This window comes from Sprattus sprattus (assembly GCF_963457725.1).
Source record: "Sprattus sprattus genome assembly, chromosome: 2".
NCBI classification, from domain to species: Eukaryota; Metazoa; Chordata; class Actinopteri; order Clupeiformes; family Clupeidae; genus Sprattus; species Sprattus sprattus.
The window spans coordinates 63,553,593-63,566,686 of NC_137921.1; the positions used below are offsets into that span (position 1 = coordinate 63,553,593).

At 41.3% G+C, this 13,094-nt stretch overlaps 2 protein-coding genes across 2 annotated transcripts in view; one reads left to right on the top strand and one right to left on the bottom strand.

Moving 5' to 3' along the window:
• The window catches only part of mei4 (meiosis-specific, MEI4 homolog), a gene marked incomplete at both ends in the record, with an annotated part of 41,545 nt that extends 32,973 nt beyond the window's left edge, over positions 1 to 8,572 (bottom strand). Inside the window, 3 exons of the mRNA XM_080832111.1 lie at positions 4,289 to 4,848; positions 6,896 to 7,129; positions 8,515 to 8,572. Coding sequence (XP_080688237.1) covers positions 4,289 to 4,848; positions 6,896 to 7,129; positions 8,515 to 8,572 — 852 coding nt within the window. The remainder of the gene's footprint in view (positions 1 to 4,288; positions 4,849 to 6,895; positions 7,130 to 8,514) is intronic.
• A 3,083-nt stretch (positions 8,573 to 11,655) lies between these two features.
• On the top strand, positions 11,656 to 12,807 carry LOC308383122 (5-hydroxytryptamine receptor 1B-like; the record flags this gene model as incomplete). The annotated part of the gene is made up of 1 exon (XM_080860717.1): positions 11,656 to 12,807. One exon carries the CDS (start codon positions 11,656 to 11,658, stop codon positions 12,805 to 12,807), a length of 1,152 nt encoding a protein of 383 aa, XP_080716843.1.
• Between the last annotated feature and the right edge of the window lie 287 nt (positions 12,808 to 13,094).

Here is a 13,094-nt window from a genome sequence, read left to right on the forward strand (position 1 = left end):
TTAGTTCAGCCTCCATACACAAACCGGGAGCCGGAGACACTCCAATCCTCCACGGAGATGAATTCAAAAACACTGTGCCTTATTAAAGAATGGGCTTGGGGAGGAGAACAGAAACTAAGAGGAGAGGAAAGACACCACAAAGAAATAAAAGAGAGATAAGCAGCTCCCCCGCCAACGCAAGCAATCTCGACACGCTCCCTCCGAGCATGCCTGATTTAGGGCTTAAATGGGATCAAATGGGAAAAACAAGCATTCAATCCCCTGATTATGACAACGCTGTGTGCAGCCCCTCCCAACACAGGAAGCCACAGAAACCGCAGCCCCACCACAACACCATCTGATCAGGATGCTGCCTGCTGCCTCTCGCCGAGCAGCTACTATCTGTGCTCCTCTAGCTCTACTCAGAGTTACTTCCAGCGTTGGATTTCAACGAAGCTCATGCAGACACTATGCCTTTACAGCCCTGCGAGTCACATTACGTGATGAGAATGCAATAGTTGCTCGGACGTCAGAGGGGATGTCAAACTCGTCACTAACTAATGACAGTGACAGCTAGGCTTAGTAAATGGATGGCATCATTACAGGGGGCCTCTCTCCAGCCTCCAGGGTACCCGGAGGGGGTATGTCATGTTGGGTGACCTCAGACATGACTCATGGGAGTGCTGAGCTCATGGGTTATGGGATGAGAGCGGTCTCATCATCCACCAAATCAACAATACAACACAGCCTAAGGGCTGACATAATGACCAAGGAGGAGGATTTTCAAAATATAAAATACCCGCAAGCCATGGAAAATCCACACACTTCCTCTGAAAGCAGAGGAACAAGGCCTCGGGCTATCCTCGTGGTGCTGGCATATGTCAGCTGTTGGCTGAGATCAGCACAACCTGGGCTGATCCCACCTGTCTTGATGAGATACCAAAACGAAAGTGTGAAGTAGGGATAGCTTATCGCCTGCCAGCTCTGGCTTCAGTTACAGTTCTGAGAACAGTTTGTCGATTAAACAGGTCTGCCATGCAGGAGCGTCTCATTGTCACCAATTAGGAGATGATTTATGTAAGTTGTAAATTCTTAAGTATAAAATCTGACAACACATACCCAGTGATGTTTTGACCTTGGCTTCAAAATCAAGTGTTATTTGTAAGTACCCAATGGATCCCTGGATCTCAAACATCTACGGGTCGATGCAGACTCGTGAAAGGGCGAACGGTTGAACGGTGATAGACTAGTGATGATTGCCAATAAAAAACGTTGTATCTCAATCTCCAGTCCTGAGCCTAAAGCCAATTTCTGTAGTCATCATAAATACACGTTGTTGTCCCGGAGCAGAGCTCACCCGTGTCCATTTAAGGGGGAACATGGCACGTCACGATCGGAAGAGTTACAGTGTTATTGCACGCGTGCTCTCTTCAAGAGGACAATGCGCCGATATTTTATAGCCGGCGACCTCTTTTGCCTGGAGCCAAAGACTGAGCACCTGCTTCTTGTAAGAGAGGCAGCACGGCGAGAGTACGTCTTTGAAATTGCTTTCCAGAAGTGACTTTGTGTTCTTTGACTTAATATTGGACTCGATGATTCATTTTGTTTTCGTTGACCTATGCAGTTGGAAAGTACAACTTCAATACTTGGGAGCCCGAGCGCATTTTTTCACATGACGTTTTCTTCTTCTACCTTTCACTATTCCCACACATTTAATTAAAAACTATTTTAAATATATGACCTTCTGTACAGCTTCTTAACAAGTGTCAAAACTACACACATTCATACACACCCTGAAAACTCTACAATAACACAGAAGAGCTCTGCACACTGTATCTGAACTAACACCACTGTCATTCAGGAGGCAGTAGATAATCAGATAGATGGAGATATTGGTGATGTTCTCCCTGATAGGGGTTCAACAAATAGGACGAATCTTACCGCTTAAGTTGATGTGATTCATTACCTGCTTGCGATATTACAAGCAGTGATCCATTTGATCATTATAGGCAAGTCTCGCCACTCAGCAGCCATGTCGGCAACGCCTCTGGGCAGCTACTTCAGGCCAACAAGATCAGGCTCTTATCTAAATTAAAGGGGAGAGATGCGTACTCCACAGAGGATGGCCAAACAGACATTAAAAGTACATCATTTGAATGTGCGTTTACATCTGACATAAACGGTGTGAATATTTTTTCCCCAGCTGCTCAAATAAGGCTAAAAAAAAGACTTTATTCTTCATGTTGACTTGTTCACTGCTCATGCACCAAATGGCGTGGCTATTACTATGGCAACAATGGCAATAAACAGAACGTGCAGGGGAAACGAAATATTAGTTTTGCCATTTACAAATCTACCATGTTCAGCGTTACAGATTCCCTCCAAGTTCGTCCTTTCATTTTACAGTCAGTGATTTGTCTTTAAAACATCTCTGGTTTCCCTGGGGTTCAGGGTCAGCACTGGGGAAGTCAGAAGAGGTATGATCCTCGGATCTGAGGATCAATAGTGTTGGCTGTTGTTTGGCAAATGCTACAGCAACTTTTCATTACTCCGGAGTATCAACGTACATGAATACAGGCTACTTCCAATGGGCTCTAAAGATTAAATAAGTAATTCAATTTTCCAGCCATAAACCCAGAGATTTGCACCAATTCTGCAATTATCACAAGTCTCGGGACATTTCCCAGGACACCTTCAAAAACTGAAATGAGATATAGAGAGGATTACTGCACTGCACATTGTTCAAGTGCTTTTAGTGTTAGAGTTTTCAAGCTGCCTATGAAGTCCAATGAAATAATCACGGGGAGTGTGTGTCTGATCCTGGCCCATCAGGGGCTCTCATGTAAGGCCCAGATTTTTGGAATGAATCCACCTGATGATGTGTCAGCCCCCCTACTCCCATTAATCTCCAGCAAGGACACAAGCATCCACCAACCACTCACCACAGCTTTCACTCAGCCATTCAGACACGACAGGGATTCTTTGCAATCACTCTCTCTCAATAAAAAAAAAAAACAAACAGAAGGATTTTACACACCACTCCTGATTCAATGGCATACAATTGGCAGAATTGTCCATTTAACTATCCATTTAATGATATGCTGATTCAAAGGGGCGAACAAATCCCTTCGTGTCTCCTACGAGCACAGTTCTAGGCTGTTACACAGCATGCCTCAAAACTCCATTGAAACAACTACCTAGTGGAGCGACTAATAGAACATCTGGTGAGCGAGCAACAATGCATACAGATGTGCCACCTACATTAGCTTTGCATAATGCATTAATCTTCTTCCTAAAAGGATGGTAATCATCTGTTGTATAATCCTGCCTTGAACTGCATCCCAAAGTGAACTACAATTTACAGTAATCCTGTGTGTGTGGTTCTTTTTTTTGGTTTACACGTTGACAAACATAGTTTAGCATGCTATAACCACACCTTAATTCATTTTGTGAATAGTGATTGTTTCCGGTCGTTGCATCCTAATGGGCATAGACTTCAGGTTAATTTTGAAAACAACTGGACCGGCCTTGACCACTACGGGATTGCTGTGCTTCCTACTACCCTACTAATGGTGAAAGCTAATATGTAAGCCTTTTCCAAATTCCCATTGGCAGTAAAGAAACAATGTCTTTGCCTGTGATTTAAAGATTTACACATTCTTCTTGCTCTAGCATCTTCAATGTTTTCTAGTGTTGCTCCTACTGTTTGTATCACTTCGCCTAGCTTCTGGCACTGCCGCCATTGTGCCAATAGGAATTCCAGACTATAACGTCAGTGATGGCTGAGAGTAATAGGCGGGCAGAACAAGGCTAAACAAAGATCCCCAAGCAATACAATTATGCAGCCTGTGGTTGTTTAATTATTGCACTCAACACTTTTGGTTGCTGAAAGCGCAGTAATTGGAAAGCAGCAGGTAGTTTAAACACTTTGATAGCACCATCTTCATTATGCACATAGGACAAGTAATTACATAATAATGGGAACTTTGGGAAGACTCATTTCTGAAGTATGCATATTCTGAAGTTCAGTCTACAGTTCCAGCAAAGCATGATTACAGCTAAATGACGACAAAGGACAAAAGCCTTGAGGTCACTCAGTTCAGATGATATGTTAACTTTAACCAGGTGACGATGAGCTCTGCTTTAGACTGAAGGAACTAAACCTAAACCAACTAACTTAAAAAATAAACCAAAGGTAACATATTGTATTTAACATGCTACACCCTCAAAATGCCTTGTCTTCTTTTAAATAAATCTCACTCTCTCTAGTGTTACCCACACATAGAAATGGTACATGAAGTTGACTTACCCTATTGAGTTGACTATTATTCAACAGGTGGTCGGTCAGTTTCTTCAGACAGTCCTCTGCTTGGGTGAGGAATGGCCCAGGCGGTTTACAGTGGGCCCGCCACTCCTCCAACGCCTGCACCACCAACTGTGAAGCCTGGAGAAGCAAAGCCTTCTGGACGTGGCGCGGGTCATCCCTGGAGGCTGGCGCCAGGGAGCCCAGCAGCTGGCACACAGAGTCCCAGACCACGGAGCCGTGGCCATCCAGAGAGAGCCCACGGGCATCCACCTTGCGTAGGCCACAGAGGTTCTGCAGAAATTGCATGTGAGAGAGCAGGGCACTCTCCCGTGGGTCTGTGCTCAGCTGGGGGAAATGAGGTTGCCTGGGGTGGGTGGGGATGGATGAGGATATCTCATATATCGTCTGGCCCTTCTTCACACTCCAGGTTTGCAGGAGCGACTCAGAGTTATTCTCTGTTCCACAACCTGAGTCAGGCTCCGTGCTCGTTTGTTCAGTCCCTGACAACTGGGGTCCCGAGGAGGGACGGAGATCCTGGGAGATTACCTCCATAAAACCATCACCTGTGGGGAACATCAAGCACACATGGAAGCATTTAGGCAGAGAAACACAGGCTTAAATCCACTGGATGGCCATGGGGTTACGGAGGAAAGGAAATGCATCCTTCTCATTCATCTGCTGTTGGAGACCCACATGTCCATGTGGACCTACCAAGCTTAAAGGTGCAGTGTCCACTTCGAATCCCATGCACTTTTTGTCAAATTCTAGCTGTTCTTTCAGTGGTTGTGCTAAAGGAAACATACAGCCCTGGCTCTGTAAATGGCAAACAAAGTGGCTCAGACCGAGCCATAAACAATCATGGCCAATCAACACGGTGCTTCATGGGCACAGAAGGAAGACCAACTGCTTATGCAAATCATAAAATTCCCAAAACTAATGACTTCTTTGACTTTGATATAAAAAATGCAAATGACAGATTCTAAATTAACAGTCAATACATGCAAAGTTCAGCTTTACTGACACAACAAATTTGTCAGTTATGGACTGCATATGGACACAATGTGTGTTAAAAGGTTTGGCCAATGGTGTCAACATCCTGATTTGACAAACAGAAAGCCTACCAGCCTAAGCTGCCATTCACATGTATGCGTTGGAATGCGTTGATCCAACGGATGGCAGGGAGGAGTCTGGTGCATGGGGTTGTGTTGATATCAGAGACGTTATAGTGAGATTGACAGGTCAACAAACCAATCACGCCCCTAGCAAGCATGCTAACATAAGATAGGTGGCTCAGACACCTCGCAAATCCTACAGGACGTCTATTTCTCGGTAACTAAAAAAAAAGGAGTTTGATCCGCTATCTTTTTTTTTTTTAGCTTCCCGCTCTTTAGACATGAGGAATAACGCAATCTGATTGGCTAGCGCCTGTGCTGACAGTTATGCATGAAAGGCAATTTGATTGAATGACGCATGCATTGCCTCTCGAAAAGTTGAACATTTTTCAACTCCTGCTGCAAGCAACGCATTAAACACAACACAACGGAACTCAACGGAGCCACAATTCAGTTTGGCAAAGGATGACGTCACCCCATTCAAAGTGAATATGGATCGGACAACCTTGTCGGATAAACGCATTCCAACACGCCTGTGTGAATGGCACATAAGTTAAAGGCACCCAGTGCAACATTAGGGCATCAAAATGGAAATATTCTGGATAAGACAATCTTTATGATATTGACATTTACTTCACCATATTAGCACATTTGCATCATTATTTGATACTTTGGGCGTTAAAAAGAGCGCTAAAACTAGCCGCAAGAGCGTAGCCCTTTATTTATTGGTGCCACCAATAAATAAAGCAGGATTCCAGTCAATGGAAAAATGGCCTCTCCCCACCGGCGATTGTTGTTGTTTACGATTTTCTATCAGTTCTCACCACACAACGACGTCTCATCTTTGCATGTCGATATGTAATGGTATGGAGTTATTGAAACTTACTATGTGTAAAAAAAGACTAGAAATTGAATGTTTATTTTTCTCAAGCCTATAAAGTTGCACTGGGTGCCTTTAAGTGTTTGCCTAGTTTCTTCTCTAATGCTCAGATGTAATTGCTCATCAGAGTGATATGAAATACCCACACCTGGGGAGAATTAGCTGCAGTCTCCACAGTTGTTTTCTCCCTAAAATGAGTGAATGCCCTACACCTGTAATTTACATTAAAAATGCTCAGCATATCAAAATATTTGGTTCCCCACAGTGTCCATTTTTTGCTGAAGTTCACTGAAAAATAACACAAGTTTGTTAACACATAATGGCAACCTAGAAAGGATGGACACACCATTTCACTTATATATACAGGTACAATATTTCAATATTAGACCAGGCTGATTCTGGCATCTAAGAGCTAAAAACCCTAAACTCAGTCTACGACTACATCCATAAAGTCCACTCATATTGTGTAGCAATCAAAGTTTTTAAAACTCAGTTGGACTGCCCACTTTTAATAAGCTCTGCTGCCTGCTGTTGAACAGTTGAACAGGAAAATGTATGCTATTTCATTTGAACATACTGCCTGTGAGAAAAGATCACATGTCAATCAATGAAACCCACCATGTCCATTGTTCTTGCTGAGCATCTTGGATAGGAGAAGTTCCTGACGAAGTCGCAAAACCTCCTCCTGTAGGCCCTCTGCTTTGGTTTTCCAAGACTGCTCAAGATGGTTGAACCTGGCAGCCAATTGCTCAGCATACTGTCTGCCACTTCTCCCTGGTGGTTTGCTTTTAATGATGGCAACTGCCACGGCTAGTTTAGCCGATTTTGTGTACCATCTTTTGATAGCATTCCCTGAGGATAGATAGCAAACAATATAAACAGTCAAACCTACATATTGTCCCTTTGTAAGTTGTGTTTGACCTGGGATGCTTCTCAAATCACCTTTATATTACGGGCCTACAGCCCCATTGTTCTCAAAATAAAGACTGGATAGAACATCCCATGGTTTCAAATTGAGGCCACAAACAAATTATTTTTGGAATTAATTATGCTCAGGCTAGGTAAATCTATTGAGCATCACGCTGATTTTAAAATTAGCTTGATGATAAATCACAAGCCTAATAAATACAGGAAAAATTAACTTACTAGTGGAAAATACATGAAAATTGTCTCTTTAGCTTGGATTCTTCATCTTCGCTGCCCTCACCTACATTTATATTGTCATCCTGGAGTATTTTCCGTATTTTCTGCCGAAAGCACAACACTGTGTCCCATTTTTACCCATTGCTGTTTATGCATAGATTTGTTTCAAAATGGTCCCAACAACATGGGAACGTAATCTACTGAAACGCTATACAAGATATTCCAGATATTTTTAAGCCCATGTGTCTATGATGTTTCATTATCTAATCAAAAAACAGCTGTTCTAGTGCACATTAACAATCACGTGAGCTCAATTAAGGAGATTCTTTATGTTGTACCCAATGGCTCAGGCCAGAAAACATGAATTGTGAAAGAAAAGAGCAATATGGCTATAAATATAATAACAGTAACATTTCTTCAAATTTTATGTTCTGAAAAATGTAAATGATTAATGTACATATAAATACTGGTAGTATAATCAAATGCTTACTAAGACACTGTTTTAGTGTAAATGCCATCAGATAACTTTGCTCTTCTCTAAAGCACGTGAGCAGACAGAGAGGGCGAGGGTCCACTTGCCGGCTTCGATTCACAGTATTTGATTGTAATGTTATGTATAATTATAATACTATAATAACATACAAGCAATTCACTGGCAAAAATCAAATATTAACAGGGATTCATAGATATTCTGTGCATTGCTATTTATTTATTTATTGCAAGTCACAAGCATTTGTGCTCAGCAATAAGCATTGGTTCTATGATGTATCTTGAAGGTAGCCATAACTAGCTAACAATCATGCTACATCACTGTAACTGAAGCCTGATAGAGACCACCACAAAATGTAAACCTCAGGTTGTAACATTTCGACATAAGCTGCGCTTGTTTGTCCATGGAAATTGTATGTCATTAGTTATCGCTCTCTACCCTACTTGATCGGTGGTCAAACTGTCATTTTAAAGAAGCTTTCTTAGCTATGCTAGCTAGCTATAATTGACTAATTTGCTGCCCCTATAATGCTGTATAATGGTGAGTTAGCTATTGATACCAGAGTTAGGTAAGTAGGAAAACGTAACAGTTTTACAGGACTTACAAGGCAACGATTGTTTCCCACAGGCATTGTCCATCTCTGATGAAACATTCGTTTTCATTAGCTGAAGTTAAAAATACGCTGATTGTGTAGTGTCATTACAGAAGATAGTTTCAGGCTGACTTGTTAGGTGTGACAGGAACGATCAGAGAAACGTAACTTCACAGAACGTTCCATCATCAACCCTGTGCGGGCGTGGCTGCGCATGCAGTCATTGTTTGTTTGGCCATGTGATGAACTGCTAACAGATCAAGTAATCTTTTTTCTTTCTTTTGTTAATTTATTGGCGGATGACATTCCTCAGGTCAAGTAATGAAAACTATTTGCTTAGACATATTGACACGGTGTGCTAAGTTCCTCGACCATTTATTGAGCCAACTCAGACAAACTAACTAACTTAGCCAACTAACAGAGTCACTCCCACTCTCTCAAAAAGCAAGTGCCAAGGATTGCTAGAAAAAAATACACAGGAAGGTCATCTGCCCCAATCTGCAAGGACTCTTTCAAGATAAAAGGTGGGTCGTATAACTTGGACAATAGTAATGTTTAGTAAAATGAATAGTTAAATAATTGTTCACTTGACAGTTCCAAAGTAGCCCATGGTAAAGACACTCCTGTCTAGAATTCCAGTCGTGGGGAATCATCTCCTTAACTCTCCCTTCCCCAAGGGGAATTTTGAACAAGTAACCTACGTCACTCCTAGGCAGAGACCATTTTTGTCCAGATTATAGGAAGCCTATTTTGTTCTTAATTCGTTGTTTCTTTTCTCGTTTATGGGCAGAAAAAGTGCATGCATGTCAGGAAGCACAGCTATATGAAAGGGGTATTTTACTTTATTGATTTTAAGACCTTACTTAAATGTTAAGTGGTCAAGGGGCTGAGAGTTTACTAGACAGAGAGTCTGTGGCCCAATCCCAATGTCTTCTCTATGGCCTAAGTCACTTGGAAGTTTGCAGCCCTGAAACCGTAACTTAGCTTGCTTGTAATACATTTCACTGTCCGATGTATAATGCATGTGGTGGCCAACAACATTCTATAAGATTACACATACTTCACATTCAGACGCTTTACGTTTTTTATAACGTATATTTTTTTTTATATGAGTATTTCAGCTAAATGTGTCATTCTTTTTTTGTCATTCTTTGGTTATGTTAGTGCTCATCTCCGATATCACAATAAATACAACTGAGTAATTTGTGTAAAATCTTGTGATATAACTCTACCCTGTCAGTTTACATGCTTCTTTTGCTTCTGCCCTTGTCTTTGCCAGTTCCATATTCTTCAGCTTGCCAACAAATACACGTGTACCAATGTAGAATTACCCCCGCAACCATATCTATTTATTTCACCCTTCCTGTATAACCCAATACCATATAGTATTTATTTATGCCTGCTCTTCCTGGACTCTCCACTTTGCACTATTGTTTATCCATTGCACTGTTGTATTGTATTGTTTTGCACTGTTGTACTGATTTGCACTGTTGTATTGTTTTGTGTTGTGATGTATATATGTGTAATATGTGTAAGCACACTGAGAACCACTGCACCAAGACAAATTCCTTGTTTGCGCAAACTAACTTGGCCAGTAAAAGCTGATTCTGATTCTGATTCTGATTCTGGGTGTACATTGTCCATTATGGGGTTTAGGTGGAGCTCAGTGGCAAAAAATACAAATTATTGTGTAATGGGGCTGAGTCTTAGTTAAACACCTTTTTAACAGCCAAGTTTTTACAACTAAACGCAGGTCTCAATTAGACACCAGGTCTCTGTTTATTTTGTACCCATTCTTTTTCTGTATGCCCAATAGGCTCGTTATCGTCGATATAACATATTCCAATGATTTAAGTGCCAATGTGGTCTTCCTGACTTTTTTACATGCAGAACTGATTCTTTTTCACACTCAAGTGCAAATAAAGATGTATTTATTTAAAGATCCTTTCTAAGGTAAGGCTCTGTATTTTGAAACGGGGCTCTCTCTTTCTCTGTGCATGAGGTTGCCTTTGAGCTACAAATGAATGACTCATAATTGATATCTTTTTAAATAGCCTAATTTTTAAACAAGTAATATTCATACCGGTTTAAATAATGAATTTGATAGTATTTTCCATCTTTGCTGAGAAAGGGTTTAGTTTCTTGTGCACTCGACAAACTTCAATCATCTAATCCACCAAACCAAACAAGAGTCAATGGCAGAATAAGCTGTTTGGCATTGGCAGAGAAGATTTGGCAAATTTGTCATGGGCGCAACCTACATAGCCTACTCAGCTCTGTAGCTCATCCCCCAAGTGAGCATGTTCCTTACAAATGTGGCACCATTTAAAAGGGAAATAAACATGCTTTTCAACGGTATAAGATTTATTTCCAAGAAGCATTGTTACATCAAAGAAATAATCTACCAAACACAAATGTCCTTACTTTTTTTTCTATGTTTATTTATTATGTATATGCATATATGTCCGCGCGCATTTTTAAATATTCAATAGCATATTAATTGCACATTCGCCCACCGCTACTCTGTGATCAATGCCAAATTAAGCCCTTACCATGACCGCAATGGTCTACATGAGAAGGCGTTATGACCCAGTGGAAAACACGCACATGACCAGAGAAGAACCTGTGCCATCCCCACGCGTCGCCTGTATTTGCGCGCAGCCAGAGCGAACATAATAAAACCGAGTGAGAAGCCTGGTTCGCATCATTTCTAAGAACTGCTGAAGTGCAAGAGGATCGCCCTCTACCCACAGAGAATGGATAAATACCACAAGAAACAGGAAAGGCGATACATAGAGTAAATACAGTTTTGTCTGATTGTACTCGGTTTCTATAATGCAGACTTTTTGGTATGGGATGTATCTGTTTTCTTCTTCAATCGACGATGAATGGAGTCTTTTCAATAATGTCCTGAATGAAGATGGAACAAAGTGACCCAAGCTAAAGTTTTCTACACATTTTCAAGCATAGCCTACATTGTGAGATGCAGCAAAACGTGGGACACAAATAACACGCTTCTTCAATGTGGTCAAGATGACAAGAACATTTGTTTTACCTTGTAAAAATATATAACGTGGGACCTTTCGCAGAGGAGATGTGTTAATACATTTGCGAAGCTTATAAACGATATCTCAAACATCTATCAAGCGGAGGATGGAGCGTTCCAGTCAGTTCAAGCCAACGCCTGTCATTGGAGAGTTATTAAACATATCAACCAACGGTACAAATTCAAATTATACTCCGAAGGCAGTAGAAAAAGATGCTAATCTTGCGTTTCAAGCAAGTGTTGCCATTATATTAGCGTTATTAACTTTTGCCACAACATTATCAAATGCTTTTGTTATTGCTACAATTTATCAATCACGGAAGCTTCACACCCCAGCAAATTTGTTGATAGCATCCTTAGCATTTACAGATTTGTTGGTCTCAATTTTAGTGATGCCAATAAGTGCTCTGTACACTGTGAGTCCAACATGGACGTTGGGTCAAGTTATGTGCGACATTTGGCTATCCTCAGATATAACATGCTGTACAGCATCTATACTACACCTGTGCGTTATTGCTTTGGACCGTTACTGGGCGATAACTGATGCGGTCGAGTATACAAAAAAACGCACCTCCGGGCGCGCAGCGGGGATGATTGCCACTGCCTGGGTGATCTCCATCTCCATCTCTTTACCTCCATTCTTCTGGCGTCAGGTCAAAGCTGAGGAGGTTACAAGTTGCACCGTCAACAGTGATCACATTTTCTATACTATTTACTCTACTTTTGGTGCATTCTACATACCTACACTTCTTCTCATAGCTCTCTATGGCCGAATATATGTAGAGGCTCGGAAGAGAATCTTGAAACAGTCACCTAAAAAAACTGGGAAACGACTCACTTCGGCACATTTGATCACTAACTCGCCGGGATCAGTGGCATCCACTACATCTCTGAATTATGGAACGCACGAAACATCTTCTTGCGATACAATTTCATCAGCCAATGCTAACCAGGTGAAGATCACAGTGTCGGACGCTCTTTTGGAAAAGAAAAGGATCTCAGCCGCCAGAGAAAGAAAGGCAACCAAAACTTTAGGCATCATATTGGGGGCCTATATAATATGCTGGCTTCCATTCTTCATTTACACATTACTAATAGAAATGTGTACAACTTGCACCTTTCACCCTGAGTTATTTGACGTTTTCACTTGGCTGGGCTACCTTAACTCATTAATAAACCCCATCATTTACACCATGTCCAATGAGGATTTCAAGAAGGCATTTCATAAACTCATACGCTTCAAGTGCTGCAGAGCGTGACCTTGCAGCCGAAAAGGATACTGGTTATACATTGTTACGCTGGTTAAACGTGTCATTCTGTTCGTTTTTTCCCCCTCAATGTTGTTGTGAGTGGTTTCAGCATATGTCTATGGTTTCAGCTCCATTAGGGGCATCTCAGTTGATTATAAAGCTCCATCACCTGCCACTGAAACAAATACAATTGTTAACAATAAAAAGGTACATAAGAATACCTATGTATAATCACTATTGATACATGATACATACGGATATTTTAGATATTCACTTAAGATTCCATTTGAACATAG